Raw genomic sequence first — 23,254 nt, forward strand, 5'->3', positions numbered from 1 at the left:
TGAAACTTGCTGAAAAATATCGTAAGCTTGTCCAATATGCAGGGGAAATGGCTTCAAGAAAGATACCTGCTTTGGACTGAGAAATAACAAAGATTCCTTCTATCACACCCTACCCCACTAGTCTGGAATATCCCATTAGGGTAGGGACTAGATGTTACTTGTTAAATTCCAACCTCCCCAAAGTGCCTAGCACAGTGCTTTGCACACATGTGCGCAGCAAGCAGGCACTTGATAAATGTTTGTTGAATTGTTGGCGCTAACTTACGCAGTTAGGAATTCAACTCTTCGGTTTCTGTGAGAAAAAAACTTTAAAAAACACACACAAAAAAACAAAAAACAAAAAACAAAAACAAAAACAAAAACCAGCAGAGGTTAACAGGCTCAGGAGCTCACACTACAAATTCTAATGTTGTCTTCAACTTCCTAACTTGAAACTAAGCTACAAGGATATAAGAAGTACTGTATATACATCTATTGCTGAATTTCCCAAAAGAGGAAAGAGACCCTCATGGCTTTGAGTCAAAGTATTGCTCTTCCATCAAAAGATCTGAGTTCACGTCAAGTCAGCACTTTCAAAAGGAAGATACCAAAGTTGTGGAATTGAAAGCTGCCTTAAGTCACATTTGCTCTCAAGACCAAGACAGAGAATTAGCCACACAACCTGATGGTTCTAGAAGTCAGAGAAGAAATCTTGAGGGCCCAAGTGTATAATAAAAGGTGCGACGCTCAGAGGCTGACAATAGGGGCTGTCAATGAAAAAACCACCTACAACAGGGAAAAGAGTAGAGAAAATTTCCGATTAATTCCAGCAGTTTAGTGGAGCCAAGGGCTCCATTTAGATTTCTCTGCTCTTTCAGCTGTAAGTGGAATTTTCATTACAAAATGGAGGGAGGGAGGAAGAGGACACTTTGAACTCATCATAGTCTCTCAAAAGTTCGAACTTGCAGAAGGGTTAACACTTCTACTAGGAAACTGACAGCTCATTCATTTTCAGTAAAAGCAGAGAAATGTAAAGTAATGCAGCAACTGGGCAAGTTTACAATGTGGTTAGTAACTTCCGACAAACAACAAAATTTAAAAAAAGAAAGGCGGGAGGGAGAGAGGGAAAGAGGAAGGAAGGGAGAAAAGGAAGAAGAGAGGAAAGGAGGAAGGGAGGGAGGAAGAGGGGAAGGGAGGGAAGAAGAGAGGAAGGGAGGGAGAGATGAAGGAGGAGGGGAGAAAGGAGGGGAGGGAAGGAGGAAAGGAATAGACTCTATAGAAATCGTTTGAAATGACTGCCATCATGTTGGAAAAGAGCACAGCTCCCTTTCTTGAAGTTGTAGAGGGCTCTGGTAAGTACACCAAATGAGCTATGTCAAAGAATTTTCTAGATTAGAACTTGGAACTCAAATTGGATGGTCAATTTTAAGTAACTGGGCGGTCAATTTCAAATAACAATATAGCTGCAGACATCAGTTATTAGTAGGACTCCAAAATGAAAGAGAAGACATAATTCTAATGGATGATTAATTTTTAAAAACTGGATGCTACCAGCCATGCTTTTTCTTCTCAGTGATGGCTTTATTTCATCCATAGGTCAGCAGAATTTAATCAAAACCACAGTTACAATTTCTCTTTGAAATTACCCCGTTGTGGTCCAAGTTCAACAAAAATGATATGTATGATTAAAGTATCACCCACTGCTAGTGAAGGCAAAGAAACAGCAGATTTATAGAATTTATCCACATTCCATGCTACCGAGAGTAACAGTCAACCCATTCCTGAGATGCCATCCTATTTGGAGGCCTCACAGGTTCAAATGCTTGGCTTCATGAGAGGGTGAATTTCTTAAATCAAACAAGTCATTACTCTCTAGTCACAGTAACATGAGCTTTCCCATTGTGATCAGTGATGGAAGTGACTATCTCAAGGCCGCGACCCCACACCAACTCAAATATTTAGTTTGAGAGGAAATGCTGACCCATGGCTGAAATCTGTCACTTTCCACAGCAGCACTCAACAAGAATTGGGACAATTGAATAGCAAGTTTTCATGGGGACCTTGTTGCTGCTTTGATCTCCAAGAATTAGTGGAAAAAAGGAAACCCCTTCATGGAATCTAAGGAAAATTGCTAATCAGCTCTGCCTGTAAAGTCCCAGGAGTGAACACAGTAGCTTACAGAGTGAAGGCCACAAGAACAAGAGGGCTGATTGCTTGATTTGTCATCTTTTAGAGTTCACTGTTTGTTAGAAATGGAAGGGACCTTCTAGATGTCTAGTCCAAGCTTCATTTGACAGAGGCAGAAACTGAGGCCTAAAAGGGGTAAAGTCTTCCAAGAAAATACATTAAATGATAGAGCCATGACTTGAATCCAAGGCTCCTGACTCCTTAGTTCAGGGCTCTTTCCTCTGTAACAAATTGCCTTGAACTCCAAAACCATTGTATTTTTCTCCTTACTGCCATCTCCCAATTCTCATCTCTGGGCAATATCCACATTTAAAAGAAATCCTCTGTTTACAGAAATCAGTCAAACTCAGATTGGGACAGAGGAAGAGGATATTAATCCTTGGTCCAAAGTAGGCTTACAAATTTTAAGGGCTCACCTACCATTAACAACATCTTTTTTTGTCTTGTGGTTTATTTTTGGCAATCTGCTTAGAGATGTGAGGGTCCATAATTCTACTTTACTAAATTTGGAAGAACTGAGTTATGACTGTCCTTTATTTTTAAGCTCTATGAAGTTTTAAGTATGCTCAGATAGCAAATATAAAAAATAAGCTAAAACACTACACCAAATCCTAACTTCACTGGCCTGATTTCACGCCTGAGGATTTATAGAATTGAAAATTAAATTTCTCCCATACTAAATAATAAATAAATAACTGCAGCCTGAATGACTTAACCCTAGGCCAAGAATAGATGACTGCATCAGGAACCAGGCATTACTCTGTGTTACAACAAAAACAGTTTATTTGTGATCCTTGTTTTATACTCTATACATCCTTCACAAATTTAATTTTACATAATCTGAGACTTCATTTAAAACAAACTTTGAGCGGCTAGTTTTTCCCCTAGAACAGAAGGGCTGGTATAAGTTATTATCGGAAAATGAGGTAACGTTTCACAGAACTAGGTTTTTTGTTGGGGGTAAGGGAATGGAAGGGGTAGAGGGGTATGTGTGTGTGTGTGTGTGTGTGTGTGTGTGTGTGTGTGTGTGCGCGTGTGTGTATTTTTTCCTCAAGTTTTAGAGAACTAAATTTGCATTTTGTTAAAATCAAAAAAATCAAAAGTAGGAAAAAGATGTTCTTTACAAATCATTTTTGCGCAAGTTATATGTTCAAAGGAAACCGGATAAAAAGGCTTGTTCTCTCTTCTAATATTCGGGACTGGACTGGATTGTTGCTCAATCAATAGGAATTAGCTTCAGCCATTTGCTAAAAGAATGAGTAGTGGGGAACTGGATAGGTTGGGAATTTCATAACGGGCAACAGAACCATTCTCTTGGGTAAACCTACAGAGAGAAGAAACGGAGAGGACTCCAAATGAGTTTAACAATCCAAAAATCAGGTTAAAAATTCTTAACAGTAATATTATTAACCCTTTCCAGATTAGTCAGTCAATGCATTTGGTTTTAAGAGAGGTCCAGCAATTGGCGTCACCAATGTATTCTTTTATTATGTAGGATACTTTGCCTGACAATGACTGCTTTGGGAAGACTCAAAATTCATCTTCTTCTCTCCCCTCCCCCAAAATACAAATTTAAATAAGTGATCTTACTGTGATATTATTTTGAAATAGTAAAACTGTTTGGCTGTAATTCTGACATCACTTTCAAAATACAAATGGCTTTTCTCAAAAGTTTGGTTATGTTTTATGGGACCAAAATAAATTGTGAAAGTCAAGCCCAACTCTGCTCTCTGGAGATTAGCCTTGGGCTAGGGAAGAATAATAAAATAAAGCCCCAACCAATAGATTCTTTAACAAAGGAGAGGGCAAAATAACGATAATATTGGCATGGCAAATCTGGAAAGATTAATGGCTTGCTGAAGAATTTCATGATTAAATCAGTTCTTGTGGCCTCGCAAACTTCTGCATACTCAGATAGGTTTTGAAAATTGGCTCCTATTTCTATTTGCTCAGATTTAACCTATATAGAAATCACAAAGCAGCAACAGCAGGTATTTCAGAGCACCAGATGATCAGAGGAACGTTTCCCAACATGCAACAGCTTTACAAAGGCCAAAAGACATGTTTCCCTTACAGCCAAAAGAAAGCGCCATTTAAGTAGTTTTGCATCACAAGAACATTTCTTTAAAAAAAAAAAAAAATCTCTATGTGGAAAAATGGGGGCATCTTAATATCACACATTTTTGAAGTCAGTTATATGGGACAAAGAGAAGGGGAACATTTGCAATTCAGGCTCTATGTGGACAGAAGCACAGTATTAACAGAACAGAGAATAGTGATTAGGTAAAGAGCAATGGAAGGAATAAAAATATAGTTTGGACAGAGGATAAAACTGGTATAGAAAAGTATATGCTACCCCTATACTAAGTGGTAATCATTCAATCTGTGTTCATATGTTTGATTTACGAGCTCAGATCTAGATTTCAGTACTAATTTCTACCACTTACCAGTCAGACACAGGCAAGTTAAGCTCTTTAAAACTCAGTTTGCTCATCTGTAAAATGGAGTTCAAATTACTTCCCCAATTTTGCAAGAATATTGTAAGAATCAAATGAGAATGTATACATTTAACTTTAAAACTTTCTATTCTCATTAATTATTCTTCTTATTTTCAGCAGAGAATTAGAAAGTAGAAGAAATTTAAAAACCAGACAATAAAGGAGATTTTAAAATTTAAGCTTAGAAATACAGAACGTTTGCTACTGAAGAGAATTCATTAACTCAGTATATTAATTTCAATACCTTTATCATTTTTTTCCCATTTGTCTGTTATAATTTGTTATGTCCTTGGATTAGCATGAGACAAAGAAAAAAAAATTTCTAAAAATACTTATGTACCCTAGTTTGGCAAGAAATGGAAGGATGAGAGAAGGGGAAAGGGAGGGGGAAGGTGGAAGGGGAAAGGGGAAAGGGGAAGGGAAAAGGGGAAGAGGGAAGGGGGAAGAGGGAGAGGGAAAGGGGAAGGGGGAAGGGGGAAGGTGGAAGGGGGAAGGGGGAAGGGGAAGGGGGAAGGGGGAAGGGGAAGGGGGAAGGGGAAGGGGGAAGGGGGAAGGGGAAGGGGGAAGGGGAAAGGGGAAGGGGGAAGGGGAAAGGGGAAGGGGGAAGGGGAAGGGGGAAGGGGGAAGGGGAAGGGGGAAGGGGGAAGGAGAAGGGGGAAAGGGAAGGGGGAAGGGGGAAGGGGAAAGGGGAAGGGGGAAGGGGGAAGGAGAAGGGGGAAAGGGAAGGGGGAAGGGGGAAGGGGAAAGGGGAAGGGGGAAGGGGGAAGGAGAAGGGGGAAGGGGAAAGGGGAAGGGGGAAGGGGAAAGGGGAAGGGGGAAGGGGAAGGGGGAAGGGGAAAGGGGAAGGGGAAAGGGGGAAGGAGAAGGGGGAAGGGGAAGGGGGAAGGGAGAAGGGGAAGGGGGAAGGGGAAGGGGGAAGGGGGAAGGGGGAAGGGGAAGGGGGAAGGGAGAAGGGGAAGGGGGAAGGGGAAAGGGGGAAGGGGGAAGGGGAAGGGGAAGGGGAAAGGGGAAGGGGAAGGGGAAAGGGGGAAGGGGAAGGGGAAAGGGGGAAGGGGAAGGGGAAAGGGGGAAGGGGAAGGGGAAAGGGGGAAGGGGAAGGGGAAAGGGGGAAGGGGAAGGGGAAAGGGGGAAGGGGAAGGGGAAAGGGGGAAGGGGAAGGGGGAAGGGGAAGGGGAAAGGGGAAAGGGGAAGGGGAAAGGGGAAGGGGGAAGGGGGAAGGGGAAGGGGGAAAGGGGAAGGGGGAAAGGGGAAGGGGAAGGGGGAAGGAGAAGGGGAAAGGGGAAAGGGGAAGGGGAAAGGGGAAGGGGGAAGGGGGAAGGGGAAGGGGGAAAGGGGAAGGGGAAGGGGGAAGGAGAAGGGGAAAGGGGAAGGGGGAAGGGGAAGGAGAAAGGAGAAGGGGAAAGGGGAAGGGGAAAGGGGAAGGGGGAAGGGAAGGGGAAAGGGGGAAGGGAAGGGGTAAGGGGTAAGGGGAAAGGGGTAAGGGGTAAGGGGGAAGGGGAGGGGAAAGGGAAGGGGGAGGGGAAGGGGAAAGGGAAGGGGTAAGGGGTAAGAGGAAAGGGGTAAGGGGGAAGGGGAGGGGAAAGGGAAGGGGGAGGGGGAAGGGGAAAGGGGAAGGGGAAAGGGGAAGGGGAAGGGGGAAGGGGAAAGGGGAAGGGGAAGGGAGAAGGGGAAAGGGGAAGGGGGAAGGGGAAGGGGGAAGGGGGAAGGGGAGGGGAAAGGGAAGGGGGAGGGGAAGGGGAAAGGGGAAGGGGGAAGGGGGAAGGGGGAAGGGGGAAGGGGGAAGGGGAGGGGAAAGGGGAAGGGGGAGGGGGGAAGGGGGAAGGGAAGGGGGAGGGGAAGGGGAAAGGGAAGGGGAAAGGAAAGGGGAAAGGGGAAGGGGGAAGGGGGAAGGGGAGGGGAAAGTGGAATAGACAGCACAGAACTATACACATAATATTCCTAATAAATGCTTATCAGAAGGAATTGTTGAATGCTAAAATTTTCATCAAATAGAGTTTTAGAAAAACAAAAACTTATCTGCATGTACAGCTTTACATACATGATCTCATTTGATCCTGCCAGTCTATGAGGTAGTTAACAAGTCACACTGTTATGACATATTGTAAATACTATCCTCACAACAATGTTTGAAGACCCACCATTTTATCATCATCATTATTACTCTATTTCCATTTTACAGATGACAAAATTGAGTTATCACTATATATATAATTGTCATCTCTATCTCACAGACCTGCCTCCAGCAGGAGGCAAAGTCATAACTCATTTTGAATGTAGATATAATGTGTGACAAAATTGGCACTTGATGACTAAAAGAACATCTAAAATCTGTTTGGACTTTACTATATTCTGCCAAGATGCACCTTTCATTTTATTGGGAATATATACTAATACAAATTCCTATGATAGGTATGACAATTATAACAGGATCAAATAAGGTTTCCATTTGACAGTAGTTTTAAGTCAAAGGCATAAAAATGGTAAATGCAATTAAAAAGTATAAAAGTACCAAGATAAGGGATTACTTAATATGGCTACTAGTAATCATGTTAAAGATTCTCCTGTTACTCAAAATACACTACTCACTTTCTACATGTGCACACACACATACACACTGACATTTTTTTGTTTTCTTCTTTTTTTTGCTGAGGCAATTGGGGTTAAGTGACTTGCCCAGGGTCACAGCTAGGACGTGTTAAGTGTCTGAGGCCAGAATTAAACTCAACTCCTCCTGACTTCAGGGCTGGTGCTCTGTCCACTGTGCCCCACAACAGATATTTTTCAAAGAACTAATTTTAAAAATATGGAGCCCAAGTTAGGGCAAGTATGCATGACCATATTACTGACTCCAAAATGTTCTGCCTCCATTACCACATAAACCTCATTCAAAGTTACCAAAAGAGCCAGGTGGGACAAAACCATGATTGGCTATTAGTCTTTCTACTGCCTACTCAGTGGTGAAAGAAGATTTCATCCAGCCAACTGAAAACTTCCCTAGAACTTCCATGTTCTCTTTAGAACAGCCAGTCAATGAGATTATGGGGTGTTATTTATAAAGGACCTTGAAAAAAAATCACTGAGTCCAATTGCCTCATTTGAGAAGATGAAAATGGAGCCGGGAAAGTAAAAACTGACTTGCTCAGTGTCAGAGGATGACTTCATTAGAGCCAGATTTAAAATCTGGATGTCCTAGCTCCCAAAACAGAATAAATTCCATTACACTATCCTCTCATTCTTTTCTCTAGCCCTTTAATCTATACTAGAATTTAACTCCCAGTTTACATTCTGAAGAAATGAATTGCTACCTGGTGTTTATTGCACTTCCCTAAGTCTTATCACTAAGGTTCAGAAGTATTACAGCTAATTAGGGTTACCTACAACTGAGAGCAGCCTATACAATTTGCACATCCCCAGAATTTAATCCTGCATCACCTAATACTTGTGGCCCTGAGGTTGTCTTTGAATGGAGTGTAAGTTGGCTGTAAGGAGAACTCATTAAAATAATCAAATTCAGTAATATAAAAAAACAGGCAGTTAGACAAGCAGTCCTTCAACAACCAGGAAAAGCAACAAAGGAAGGAAGCTACTCCAACCAAACCAAGAACCACTAGGTTATGGCATTGTTCAGAGTGAATTTTAGTGTGGTCACCATACTAATTGAGTTTCTTAGGGTCCCTCTATTTAATTGATACGAACCCTGAAATCAAACTGGAGTTTGAACTGCTGGGATAGAGTCAGGAATGGCAGAGGTCAGTAAGAGGTTGTACATACCATAGGCTGGAGCAGCTGTGCTATAGCCATAGGGTGTGCCGTAACCTAGAGCAAACAATGAGATAAGAGATCAAGACTTGAAAAATTAAAACCAAACTGCACTCATAAAAATGAGCTAGTATATTCACTAAAATATAGAACATTAGAGTTGAAATGATCCTTAAACCAGTATCCTTAAAACATGTCAGAGCTAGAAGGAATCTTAGAAAAATATCTTTATATTAATGATTCTTACTCCTATAATTTCTTTACAGTTTACAAATCAATTCATTGTACACCTGAAATGGAGAAAGAACAATGATTATTACACCCATTTTAGTAAATAGGGAAATTAAGAATAAGAGAACAGCACTGATTTGCCCACACACATAGGACTGGTAAATAGTAAGTAAAACAGAGGTGGAGCCAAAATGGAGAAAAGGCAGCAACTTGCCTGAGTTTTCCCCCAAACCACAAAAACACCTTTAAATAATGCCAGAACCCACAAAAGGATGGGGTGAAACAGTTTTCCAGCTAAATATAATTCAGAAGATCGTATGTCATACCTAGATGAGAGTGGAGTAGAGTTCAGCACAAATGCACCAGCATGGACCCAGCTGCAGACCAGGAGCAGGCCTTGGGGGTAACTATCAGCAGTGACAGTGGCTGTATCTAGTAGCTCTCTATCCACGGACAGTAAGGGGGTCAAGGGTCAAACAAGTGAACAGAAGGAGATTACAGGGATTTCTTTCCCAGCCTTTTTCTTTTACCCACACTCAGATCTGGGTCGAAGCCCCAGAGGGAGGAGCAACATTAGCACACCAGAGTTTGAAACAAACGTGAAGAAGGAAGCGAGGCAGAAAAGAGTACTGGCCATTTACTGACCAGAGTGGCAGGACATACACCTCTCCTTAGATCATACCACCTTACAAGAGCCAAAAACAGGGATCAATAGAAGTATTTCTGGGAAGAAAAAAAACAGCATAAAACCTCTAAAGCCCTACTTTACCAAAAAGCAAGAAACAGATTGGGAAAACAAGCAAAAAGCAGGGGAAATTCTAATAAAGAGTTAATACAACAAACTTTGAGACCTGGAGTCAGGAAATCCTAGTATGAGTCCTAACTGGCTCTACAATTTTTTCCCTCTCTAAGGTCACGTCACATCCCATGTCTAAACTTCAGTGTCTTTATCTCTAAAATTGACTGGGCTGGATACATGAAAGGACCTTAAAGATCATACAGTTCAATCCAACCTGAATGTAAGCATCTGTCCAAAGGAAAAGAATCAGAAATGTGAACTCCTATCTTTCTCTTATAGCTCAATTCAAATTTCCCTTCTACATGCTATTCTCTGTCTATCCCTGCAAGTCTTGTAGAGTACTATGATCCAAAAAAGCATAGAAATCTGTGAAGAACTGGATTATACCCCATGTCTTCTTACTCCAGGTACAGTTTCTCTTATCATTCTAAGTTCTTTTATCAAGTTAAAGACCAGCAAAAATTAATTTTCATCTGTAAATTTTTACTTAGATCTTTAAGAAAACCAAGATTCACTTGCAAGCATCTGTAAAAGACAATAGTTAACAAGTACATCACAGATACAAGCAAACTAAATATGAATTACTTGATGAATTTACATGTAGGAAAAAGAAACATAATTGCAACTCATATTTACAAAACACTTTTTGGTAACAAAACCCATTTACTTTTATCTACTATGTGACCCTGAGAGAGAACTGACCATGGTTTTAGATTCCCTTAATTATCATCAAAAAGGATTGGTAAACTGAGAGAAAAAAAACTTGGGAGATTACTTAATAATCTTCTCGTGATGTTGGTAGAGAAATTGACTTATCCACAATCACTCAAGGATTTTCACAGAGGTATTAAGGAGCAGATGAAATGACTATTCCACGATTACATCAATGACTAGTACTAACTCAGGTTTTCTCACTTCAAGTCACAGCTTTTGCCTTCACACCACAGCCATGAATCCAAAGCCTTTAGGTTAAATAATTGTATTTCCTAATCTTATAATAGGGAAAAGCGGCACAGTTGAGTGAGGAAAAGAGGCTTAATCAGTAGACCTGAATTTGAATTCTAGCTTTACTTTATGACATTAGTAAATTTCCATGGATATTGAGGGGAGGTTTCTCATTCAAAAAATATCAGCAATAATAACAACAGCTACAGAAATCAAATGGATCATGTTAAGATTGATTTGTAACCAAAAAATGCTCTATAAATTTAATATTAGAAAGGACATCTCTTCACCATAAGCTCACTCAAACAGTGAACATAAGTAGTATGAGACACAAAGTCATAACAAACAAAATAGCATTAACAAGAGAAAGCCTAGCTCTACACATATCAATTCTTCAGGCAAATATATTATACATTAATTACTATTTCAATCACATCAGTAAATAAATCAATAAAGATACTATTCAAAGTATGTCAGCTTCCATAATAGAGCTCTTTTTAAAAAAATGAAAAGCACAGTCACATGAAAAATTGAGTTATAGGAAAATATGGTGAACACTTTTTTAAAAACTCAGGAGATCACAGGTCTGAAGTAAAGTCATTTCTCTGATACTTCTTGGTTGTATAAAATCATACCACCACTAATTTTACAAATAAAGATGAACTCAGGCCTTATGTCACTCTCTTAAAAAAAAAAAAAAATCTCATCAGCTCCTTTTCAAGAGGAAATGTGAGCTCCAACAGTCATCTAACAAAAATATTAATTTTTCAAAGATGAAGACATTGGAAGGAAGAGTGTCAAAAAGAGACAGGATATATACTTATGTCCCTTGCTCTAATTATATCACATGTGAAATATTAAGTCCAAGTGCAGCTGACACAATTTTAAGAATGACACTGACAAGCTAAAACTTCTAGACAAGAGAGTAAAGGGTCTGGTAACCATAATATATATACACACAAATAGTATGTCAAAGGTTAACAGCTATAGCCCTTTGAAGGCTGAAATAATAAGAAACAGTAATGAACTTATTAGGAGACCTAGGTTCAAGCTCATATTTAGTGTTATTAGATGTGGACAAGTTATAATTTGAGTGTCAGCTTTTTCATATGTAAAAGAGAAAGCAGCAATATAAGCAACTGTTTACAGAACTGTAAACACAAGGTTTTTGTTAGTAAAGCACTAGAATTAGAGAAAAATATCGAATTATAAATGGAAAGAGGATTACTGTCTTCAAGGATTTGAAGGGCTGTACTGGAGAGGACTAAGAAGTTACAGGGAAGCAAATTCCAAAATGAAAAACAAAATCAGAGAACTTCAGAGCTAAAATGGATCTCAGAAATTTAGTTCAACTCCCCCCATATGTGTAAGAACATGTCTGTAACATGAATTAAAAACAATGTTCAGAACATTAAATCTTCTCATATTTAATCTCATTTAGTTCTACCTTCCTCTAAATAACTCAGTAGAAGCATTTTTAAAAAAAGTACACATATTGGGGCAGCTAGGTGATGCAATGGATAGAGCACCAGCCTTGCCATCAAGAGGACCTGAGTTCAAATCTGGTCTCAGGCATTTAACACTTCCTGGCTGAGTGAGTCTGGCAAAGTCACAACCCCAATTGCCTCAGGAAAAAAAAGGGGGGGTGGGAGGAGAGAGAGCGAGCACATATTACAGGACGATTTTATGTTAATCAGTTTAAACACATTTATATCACTCAATAAGCATTGCATGCTATGAGGTATGTGCTTAGGATATAAATATAAATAATGTAGCAATCCCAATTTTCAAGGATGTACACTCTAATTGGGGAAACAAGTACATAGAAAAGTATTAGCAGAATAAACATGAAATAAAAAATAATTAAATACAAGGTAGTTTGAGAAAGAGGACTAGTAGTTAAAGGGAATCAGGAAAGTCTTCATGTACACAGTATATAGAAGGAAAAGAAGAATGACATGAGACAGGAATAAACGGAATAAACTTTTTTCAAGTACAGGGGAAAGCCACTGCAAAGGTATGGAACACCACATGTGAGGAAGACAAAGATGACCAGAGTAGTTGCAACATACTGCATAAGTAGTAGTAGTATCCAATGAGGCTGGAAAGATATAGAGGGCCAACTCAGTTAAAAACTAAACAAGAGTTTATATTTGAATGTAGGAGTAAAAAAAAAAAAAAAAACTTAGAACTTCCTCAACAGAGAAAGTGACATGATCAGACGATAAGAAAATCATTTTGGTTACAACAGGGAAGAAAGAGTAGAATGAAAAAAAAAAAAAAAAAAAAAAAAGCAGAATCAATGAGGAAGCAAGGCAATAATCTAGGTAAAAGGTGACACTTAAGTAGCTCTGAAAGTAGGGAAGGGATATAGAAATGGTACACGACCTAGCAACTGAGAAGATATGCGGGATAAGGAACAGTGAGGAATTGAGCATAATGCTAAGGAAATGAAACTTTAAGATGCCTTTGACAAAAATAAGGAACTGGTAAGAAAAGTGGGTTCCAAAGGAATGAAAATGAGCTGTTTTGGACATGATGGTTTTGAGATCTTTAGGACATTTACAACTAGACAATTATTGAAAAAGGACAGAAGCTTAAGAGACTCAAGACTAGATATACAGAACTTGATTCACCTGCATATAGATTATTTTTAATCCAAAGGGAGCTTATGTATTCTTAGTAATACAATGATGTAGTACAATTATAAAGGACTCATGATGAAAAATACTATTCACCTCCTGAGAAAAAACTGAAAGAATATGAATACAGATCAAAGCATACTACTTACTGTTTATTTTTTCCTTCACAACATGACTAATATATAGTTTTTCATGACAGCTATATCAAATTTCTTCTTTCTCAATGGGGGAGAGAAAGAATTTGGAATTCAAAATTTTAAACATGAATATAAAAACTGATTTTACATGTAATTAGAAAAATAAAGTATTTTTTATGAAATTTAAAAAAAAAAGTTTAAAGGAAGTGATGAAGTCACCAAGAGGTACAAGAAAGAAGGGCTAATGAGAGAGCTTTAGGAAATACTCAATTAGGGGCCATGACATGGAAGAAAATCCAGTAACAGAAATAGAGGAATAATCTGAAAAATTAGGGGGAAAAAACAAGGAATATAATATCACTATCAAGAAAACCTATAGATGAGTATTCAAGAGAAGAAGGGAGTCCACAGTGTCAACTGCAGCATATAGCTACATCAAGAAATAACAAAATCAAGAAAAGACCATCAGTTAAGTGAGAGGAGGAGAAGAGATACCACACTATCAAGAGTTATAAGGAAAAGGCAGAGAAGTGAAGGTAATGAGTATAGACAGCTTTTACAAGGACACAGAATGAGGGGTTGATAGGATCTAGTATAAGTTTTTTTAAAAAGGGGGGGAAATAAGAGAATGTCTGAAGGCAGTGAGGAAGGAACAATTAAACACAGATTTGAAGGAGAAAAAGAAGGAATGAAAACAGCGAGAGGAGGGGAAAGGAAGGAAGGGGATAAAGGGTGCCTCATTAATGGAGCCTAGGCAAAAGGAGGAGAGAATAGAGAGTGAGTTCTGAGATGAAAAGAAGGAAAAAGAGGAAATTCAACAGCAATGATCTCAGCACTTTATTTTGTGTATTTGCAGGCAGCATAATGTACTGTCAAGATCTAAATGCAAACCCAGGTCTTTTATTTACTAATCTTTTCACCATTCAACTAGTTTCCTCATCTGCCAAATGGGATTAACATGAGAAATAAGATTTGTAAACTATGAAGTGCTTGAGAAATGGAAGATTGTTATTTTGGTTTTGTTTTGTTTTGTTTTTTTAAACACCCCAAAGACTAGGGATGGGGAGAGGGGGTGTAGTTTAAAGTTCAGTTGAGGAAGAGAGTCAAAATCTTTAGGAGATAGATAGACCTGGAAGACCCGATTTCAAATTTGGTCACTGGCCAAGTTAATTTAACCTGTCTTCCTAATCAACTGTAAAATAGGGATCATAGCAAGGATCAAATGAATAATATTTATAAAGCATATGTCATAGCACACTGCCTAAGACAAGTATTGAATGAATGCTTATCTCCACTCCATCACACCCCAAATATGGTATCCTACCTGGAGCTATGTAACCAGGGGCAGCTGCAGCGCCAACAAAAGCTCCTCTTGCCAGGGTTCCTCTTCCTCTTCCTCGAGCTGCCTGGACAGCTGCTGACACAGCTGTATTTACTACACCCTTGGCCTGTTACCAATAACATACTGTTCATTACTTATAGAAACTGGAAATGTAGTCATCTTACAAGCATACCAAGATACTGAAAAAGATCCATAGTTTCATAAGATTATATAGTCTTTCTATTGACACAAATCCCAATCCTTTTATTTCATAGTTAAGATGATATATTTTTTTAAGTCATGGTCACCAATTTTCTGGTGATGAATCTTTATTTCCATGACTAGACAAGTCCTTGGATTTTACAGACAAGTCTGTCATTGAGCTATAAATTCAAAGACATTCAAGTTTAAGAACTACTAGAATTTGTATTCCACTGGCACAAGTAACCTCCATCTGTATAAACCTAGTGTCAGAAAATATCATGTCTGTCATTCAAGGACAAGCTGAGATAAGTACAAAAGCTCATCATCAGAAAGCTAGATACAAAACTGAGGAAAATGTCTAAAGTGTAGAAAGAATTATAATCTGTGTCAGTAAAAGATGAATGCAAATCAATATGGATCTCTCAAGAGTTCAAATAATGTTACAGTTCTTATTGTTTCTCCAGTGCAACAAGTCTGATAGTTAAAACTAATAAAGTTGTGAATTCTACTACAAAATACTGTATCACAAAAGAAAAGACATGAACAATCCATCAAAAGTTGACCCATCCATCACTAGATTATTTCAACATATATCTGGAAAAATATTATTAACATCAAAATGTGTAATGTTCTGTTGTCTCTAAATTTACATTACCTTGTAATCCTAACAAAAATGAGGCCAGGGAAGCCTTTAGGATTTTGAAGCTATGGTCACTAAAAATGATTTTAAAGACCTCTATCTTTAGAAGATTTTTATTTAAATTCCAGATCTTATAGTAATAACCTGTAACAATTCTTAAGAAAGTGACTTCCCCTCTCAGAGACTCAGTTTCTATAAAATGGTGATAACATGCATTGCTGACCTTACCAAAATGCTACAAAATAAAAACTTTGTTAAGACTTTAAGCATAATAGCTATTATTATTACCAGCATTTAAACAGAACAGCAGGTTAATCTATACAATTCCCAAGCAAAATTCAACTTGTGGGGGGAGAAGGAAGATTTGAAAGAGAGCTGAAAATAAAATACGAAAATGTTGGTAAAATTTGGTAATTCCAATTCAAATTTAAATATCAGAAATTACTATGTTTGTATCCAAACAATGAATTTAGTGATCTAAGAAATAGATGACATAGAAAAATACATGAAAATATTGTTTTTAATTTATTCAAAAGCGTCTCATCCTCCTCCATCCCTTTAGCTTTTTTCCTGTTCCAACTATATTATGTTCCATCAACAAAGTAATTTTCACAAGAAAAAATTTAAGGCAATAAGCCATACCTGAGGAATAATTTTCTTTTTCTTATTATTTGCTGCATTGGGTCCTGAAAATAGCTTCTCCAGGGCAGCTAATGCTGCACTGGCTTTTGCTACCTTCTTATTTGGACCTGCACCACGGAATTTCTGTCCATCTACTTCTACCTGAAATAAAAAAGTTGCACTTTTACTCATGAAAGCAACCATATTTTAAGTTCCCTAAGATTTTTAAGCAAAAAGACATTAAATTTGGAGGGAAATTCTGCCCCCTTTCCCCAATGCCAGGACATGAAATTATCTAAGTGTAAAGAGCAGACACTATGAGGACCTTAAGTTAAAAGATGTCCCCAAAAATTGTTCTCAGCTGGATAAGAGTATTTTTCCCCCTTTATTTTTATACATGTCAAGATGAGTTATTTGACCATCTATCCTCCTCCTTTTGCCCTTTTTTTCCTTTATGAGAAAAGATAAAAAGAAAGCATTTCTTGCTTTCACCCACAACCTATTCAGCTCCAATGAGATTAGTGATTCTCACCTATAACATCTACCAACTGGTCCTAGTTTTGACTTTCAAAGTAAGCCAAACCAGACACAATGTAGACTTTCAATGCATTTCCTAAAAAATACTACCAAAAACCAAAAACAGTGCTCCAAATATAATACAATAAAAACAGAAGAAAATGGGACTGTCAATGCCTTTGCCCTGAATACTAGTCTTTTATTCAGGAAATTTAAAGCTTCAACATTCCTGGAAGACAAATCCTGTGAAATGACTCAAAGATTGGCCTCCCATCCTTATTAAACACACCTCCATAACAAATCGCTTATCATGGCTTCCACCCGTTTCAGAGATGAGTTCATATTTAAGACCTCTTCTTTTTTCATTGAGCTCCATGACAGGGTTCTTACCACTCGCTGTAAGGATAGGGCCCTGAGTTCTTACCTGAGAAAACAAAAGGAAAACTTGGAAAAATATTTCATATAAAATTTCACAAATCTGAATAGCCTAATTGAGAGTGTAACTTGCTTGGGGGGAAAGTTAAACTGAAATACACAATTTAAAGCTAGAAATCAAGTATTGTTATGTCCATCACACAGACGAAGAAATCAATTTAGTAGACAAAAGACTTTAAATAAACCAATCTATGTCCTATATTTACTTATTAAATGATTTCTACATTGCAAAGCAAGGCTAAAAGCAAAAATGGAGAAGGAACTTATTTATAAAGGAGAAACAAAAACATTCTCAGTGGGGAGCTGTATAGTCCTGTTGTCTCCAGAAACTGCGGATTGCTCTCTGGGAGGAGATCTGCTGTCTCAACTCAATCTCTCAGCCACCAACTCTGACCTAGAGCAAAAACTCCTCTAAACTTGCTCAATGTTGCTTCTTTTATCCTCCCAGTGAATGGGCGTGGAATAATTCAGGGGCTTCTGGGAAAAAAATACTTCAATCAATGAACTTGCTCCTCCTAAGCATGCAAGCTCCTCCCCAGAAGTTCAAAGGGGGTAAAACTCCCAGTAAAGGCCTGAACTAGAGAATTGTTAAGTACCGACTTAGCACTTAGTAAGAACCTAATATCTCATTATCTCATTAACACTTAGTAAGAACCTAACATCTCCCCCTTTCTTTTGATTTAGAACATAGGGTGGTCATGACCTTGAAACATAAATCCATCAATATGGGAGGCATTACACATAATTACATAGACTACATAAACACATAGTAATATAATACATACTAGAAGTATGTAACAAATAACATGATCAAATAATCATAAATTGAGAATTTATAAATGACCATAAGTCCATTGTCCATTAGTCTCATCTTGTGTTAGGAAATCCAATGATTCCTACTGGTTTTAAAGTTCTTTAACAATCTTCTTAATAGCCATGCTCTTTCAGTATCAGATGTTTCTTAGATTTTCTCCTTTGTTTTGAGGTCTTTCTCTTTTTCTGTCTCTCTCTGATGGACAAGTGTAACTGCCAGGAGGGCAGGCAAATACGACTAGTTGGCACCCATCTGATTCCTTCTCCATCTGAAGAAATACAAGCAAACCCTCTCCCCCAGGTAACCTATCTGGTCCCTTCCATTCACCACTTTCTGGGTCTCTCCACATCACCTGGCGATTATCTAAGGACAGTGAAGCTGCTCCCACTGGACACTCCCACTGTCTGCTGGAGCCAGTGCATCTTTGTCAAAAATTAGAAAATTAAGAGTATAGAGAACTAAATTTAGAAGTTCTCTAGGATTACCTGTGGCTCCCCCTTTCTTTTGTTTTTGGAGGAGTGTCTTAATGTCGTGTCTTAATGTCTCTGTTTCTTCTCTCTACTATTGCCTGACCTTGCGGATTAAAAGGTATTCCAGTAATATGTAATATCTTATACTGCGCACAGAAGTGCGCAAAATGTTTAGAACCATATGCAGGTCCATTATCTGTTTTTATTTCTTGTGGCACACCCATAAATGGCAAATGTTTGGATAAGGAATTCAGTGACCACTTGGGCTGTCTCTTTTGCTGTTGGCACTGCAAAAGTGAATCCTGAAAAGGTGTCTACCACAACATGGATAAAAGATAGACAACCAAAAGATTTATAATGGGTCACATCCATTTGCCAGATTTCATTGGGTCTCAAACCACGAGGATTCTTCCCTGGAGGGAGTGTAGGAGCGTGGAAAGGAAGGCAAGCTGTACAGCTTTTTACTATGCTCCTAGCTTCCTCTCTTGTTATTCCAAATTTTAAACATAAAGCTCAAGCAGCCTGATGATATTTAGAATGAGATTCTTGTGCTTCCTGAAATAAAGGAGTACTGGCTAACATGGTTAAAAGGCTATCTGCCTTTGAATTTCCAATAGGACCTGGAAGTCCACTATGTGAGTGGACATGCAAGATATAAATCTTGCCTGGATGCTTTCTCACTTGCTCTTGAAGTTCCTTAAAGAGCTGATAAATATTAGAGGCTGCAAATTTTATTTGGGCTGTGGCAATTCTTTGTACTACACCTACTGAATAGGCTGAATCAGTAAGTATATTTACTTTTCCTGGGTAATATGTAAGAGCTAGCATGATAGCAAATAATTCATTCTGTTGAGTGGACTGAAAAGGAGTCCTGACTACTCCCTTTATGGTTAAATCATGAGAGTATATAGCACAAATATTTTCTTTAGAGGCATGTGTAAAGATTGTTGGTCCTTTAAGAGGAACCTTAGAAACCTTTTCTTCAAAAATCCATCACCAATTATGTAGTAGCCAGGTTATCTTTAATGGAGACCCATGTGCAAAATTTGGAGCGGTGGCCAATAAAATTTGCCATTCTGGGATGGTCTCACAGCATACATTAATTTGTGCATTAGTATAGAATGTGTATATTTTTTCAGGACTTATCCCAGATAATTGTATTACTCTCTTAATAGCCTTTAACAAAATTCTAGCCACAAGCACTAGGTTCTGGTTGTGCTGGGAGGTTCATCCACTCAATCACACTGTCTCCTTGATGAAGGACTGCTGTGGGTGCCTCTTTTGTAGCAAAATCTGATACTTCCAAGGTTTTTTGAGTGACTCAACTACATTGGATAAAGCCAGTTCAACTTCTCTCAAAGCCTCTTCTGTTTCTTTTGTAAGCTGGCGTGGTGAATTTAAAGCACTGTCTCCCCTTAAAATGTCATATAGAGACTGTAGTTGATTGGTAGTTAAGCCTAACACTGGACGCATCCATTGGATATCTCCTATTAATTTTTGGAAATCGTTTAAGGTGTTCAACTTCTCTGTTCTTAAAGAAAGCTTTTGTTCTGTGAGTGTCTTAGGATATACTTCATATCCTAAATATTGAAAAGGAGCATGTCTTTGAATTTTTTCTGTAGCATATGCAGTTTGTAGTACTTTAGTGTTTCCATGGTCTTTTGTAGACATGCTTCTAACATTTGTTCCTTAGATGCACATCCCAAAATATCAACCATATAATGTAACAATATTACTTTTGGAAATGCTTTTCTTACTGGAGCAAGAGCAGCAGCAACATAAATTTGGCACATAGTAGGGCTGTTTTTCATTCTCTGTAGCAAAACTGTCCATTCATATCTTTTATAAGGCTCAGCTAAGTTAACCCTGGGCACTGTGGGCGCCAATATGTAAACTCCTGTTGTCTCCAGATATGTAAAGTCCTCCAGAAACTGCGGATCGCTCTCTGGGAGGAGATCTGCTGTCTCAACTCAATCTCTCAGGCGCCAGCTCTGACCTAGAGCAGAGACTCCTCTCAACTTGCTCAATGTAGCTTCTTTTATACTCCCAGTGAATGTGCGTGGAATAACTCGGGAGCTTCTGGGAAAAAATACTTCAAGCAATGAACTTGCTCCTCCTAAGCATGCAAGCTCTTCCCCAGAAGTTCAAAGGGGTAAAACTCCCAGTAAAGGCCTGAACTAGAGAATTGTTAAGTACCGACTTAGCACTTAGTAAGAACCTAATATCTCATTATCTCATTAACACTTAGTAAGAACCTAACAGGGAGCAAAATGACTTATTCAAAGTCATATTCCTACTGAGGCAGGTCCAGTAGAATAAAAAGATCACACATGATTTGGAGTCAAGAGACCCAAGTTTAAATATAGCATCAAAATTTATTCTCTCAGTGAATATAAACAAGTCATTTACTTTCCTTTCTGAGGCCCAATTCAATCATCTATAAAAATGAAAGCATAATTCCTGCACTACTGACCAAATAAGATTAGATTATATTCTGTAAACCAAAAGGATAAGCAGAAATTGGAGCTATAATTAGTCATTACTTCAATTTCCTCATCTGGAAAATAGAGATAATAACTTGCACTACCCAGCTTCACAGTATAGTATAAAGTACTATATAAACATTAGGAAATTTTTTTTTTCCCCTGAGAATCTAAGACTTCATCAAGTGTCCATTCTCCCTTTGGCTGCCAGATTATATAACATACTTTCATACCTTAGTCAACAGTCTTTCTAACTTATAGTTGAAAAATTTATCACGATTACTCCAATCTGGTGATAGAGCCTCTGTGAACTTAATTAGGCTGGTCCTCAGATGACAGATGGCCCATCACTGAACCCAAACTTGAGGTCTTCCCATTTTGGTAATACTTGCCAAAACTTCTAGTTTAATAACAAAACCTTCAAAAACCTAGGATTATCTCCTCACCATAACAAGATACTACACATCATGGAATTAATGAAGGGGATTCTGAAAATCATAAATTGCTATCAAAATTTGATCATTATTATCAAGAAGAGGTATAGAATCCAAGTATCCCAAATCAGTGTTCATTCTTAGCTACCTTTCCAAACTACTCCATTCTCAAAAAAGAAAAGTAATTTTTCAGTCACTGTAGCTATTCACCCATATCTAATCTAAGAAAGCATCACTACACCTTCCATTTAAAAAAAAATCACATGCCAGAGGAAACATTACACATCATCAATAAAAGGTTCCAAATTTATAGGTCTAATAAGGGCTTTTCTTTCAACAAGCCTATATAAGAAGTGAAGATATTCCATTTTACAGATGGGTAACTGATACTAATGCACAACTTTACAATTAATACATGACACTATTATCCTTATTTTCCACATAACAAAACCAATCAATCTAGTACAGAGCAAAGGTCTCCAATCCAACAAAAATTTAAGTTTCTTAATTAGCCAGCATGTGTTTATTAAATGGATTATGTTTATCTTAGCGTGGGGAAAAGTCCAAGAAGTATAATTTCAACAATTATTAAGTCCAACCTCATATTTAAAATTTGCATTGCAGTTTCTAAAATCTTTTTTTTTTAAGTTGATAAAAAAATAACTTATGAAATTAGGTTTTTATTACTGCCTCCACCCACTCATTAAGTTCTGCTCCCTTGCTTCCACAAGGGGAGATCATAACCTCAGCTGCCTTGAAGGCTGTACCACAGTGGAGCATAAATTCTGACAACTTTTACCAAGTTGGAAAGTTTCACACATAGGCCCAAGAAACTATGTCTGCTATCAGAACAGTATAATAACTATAAGAATAGAGTCTTATCATCACTGAAGAATGATTTACATTCATAGTAAACACTGACCCTAAAGCTCTGGTTCCCAATCTTTCTTGAGTATGATAAAATATCTTTACTACTAACTACCATAGGAGGATCTATGAAAATTTGCATTAGTAATTATACTTGGTGATGAAAATAACGCTTGGTACACATAGTGATTCATAAATCCCTTCCAATAACTCTGCAAACCCCCAGTAGTCCAATACTCATAGGCTAGGAACATTCCTAGGGCTGATATTTGTATTAAAAAAAAAAACAAAACAACAAAAAAAACAGCCATAGCAATAAGAGCTATTAAAGTAAAAAAATTAATTGATTATTACTTGTCTGCTAATCAAGTTTAAGACTTCTTTTCAAAAATATGACAGGTTTCATTGGTGATATCACTTCTTTTTTGTTTTGTGTAAGGGATGGATGAGATAGATGGAAGGGATGACTTTATGACTTCTTTATGACTACAATGTTGCAATTCATAGACAATTGTATCTAAAACCCAAGAATGTATATTTATATATGTACTAACAAAATCACACACACTCTCTCTCTCTCTGGTTCATATTATCACAGTCCATATTGGTTTCTTCTTCTCATGTACCACAGAAAGAATCTTGTAATATCCATCTGGTTTTGTAATTATTTTGAATTTCAGTCTTTCCTGTTGAAACACTTATTTACTACATGTTACCATTCTTGTGCCATCTCCCCAAATAGATGGTCATTTTCTTCTAGAAAGGGACCATATCTTACATTTCTTCTCTTTCCAGAGTGCCTGAAAAAGCTAGACATACCACACATGTCAAAAATCCAGTAAGGCTGTGACTGTGTTGTGGACAATGAATGAAAATTTCATCAAAACAAAATTCTTTCTGTATCTAGACATACTGGAAAAAGTTTTCTAAATGCCTTAAAACTCAGTGAGGGAATAATGTGAAATTCACATTCTTGGCTCACAATTATAAACTATTTTCTATATATTATATATTATCTCATTTCATCTATAAAATATTTTACAAAATGTTATTCCTCCCATTGAAAGAAACTCATCCAAGGTCATTGATAATAAGTTTAGACTCTTAACCTTGGTCTACTGATTCCTAGGGTCTATCCTCTTACATAATTGCCAAAATAATATTCATTCCACCTATTAGATAGAGCCCCATCAAACAGTCAATTTCAGAGAGCAGGCACTCTAAAGTTAGAGGAAATTCAAAGTTTTAAATCTAAAGCTTAAAGCAGCTTGC

General features: G+C 37.9%; 1 protein-coding gene across 9 annotated transcripts in view; it reads right to left on the reverse strand.

Annotated features, from left to right (window-relative positions):
* The window catches only part of STRBP (spermatid perinuclear RNA binding protein), a 179,982-nt gene that overhangs the window by 47,472 nt on the left and 109,256 nt on the right, over window positions 1–23,254 (reverse strand). For 6 of the 9 annotated variants that reach the window (XM_074293009.1, XM_074293005.1, XM_074293008.1 and 3 more), the window contains 5 exons: window positions 16,769–16,903; window positions 15,985–16,125; window positions 14,502–14,625; window positions 8,436–8,480; window positions 2,932–3,490 (listed from right to left, as the gene is read on the reverse strand). In XM_074293009.1, the coding sequence (XP_074149110.1) occupies window positions 3,414–3,490; window positions 8,436–8,480; window positions 14,502–14,625; window positions 15,985–16,125; window positions 16,769–16,903 (522 nt within the window). In that variant the 3' untranslated portion in view covers window positions 2,932–3,413. Of the gene's footprint in view, window positions 1–2,931; window positions 3,491–4,625; window positions 4,661–8,360; window positions 8,481–14,501; window positions 14,626–15,984; window positions 16,126–16,768; window positions 16,904–23,254 lie in introns of those variants that run through there. The other 3 variants (XM_074293011.1, XM_074293013.1, XM_074293014.1) reach the window with 3 other exon arrangements.

The sequence above is a fragment of the Sminthopsis crassicaudata genome, chromosome 2, assembly GCF_048593235.1.
Source record: "Sminthopsis crassicaudata isolate SCR6 chromosome 2, ASM4859323v1, whole genome shotgun sequence".
Lineage (NCBI taxonomy): Eukaryota > Metazoa > Chordata > Mammalia > Dasyuromorphia > Dasyuridae > Sminthopsis > Sminthopsis crassicaudata.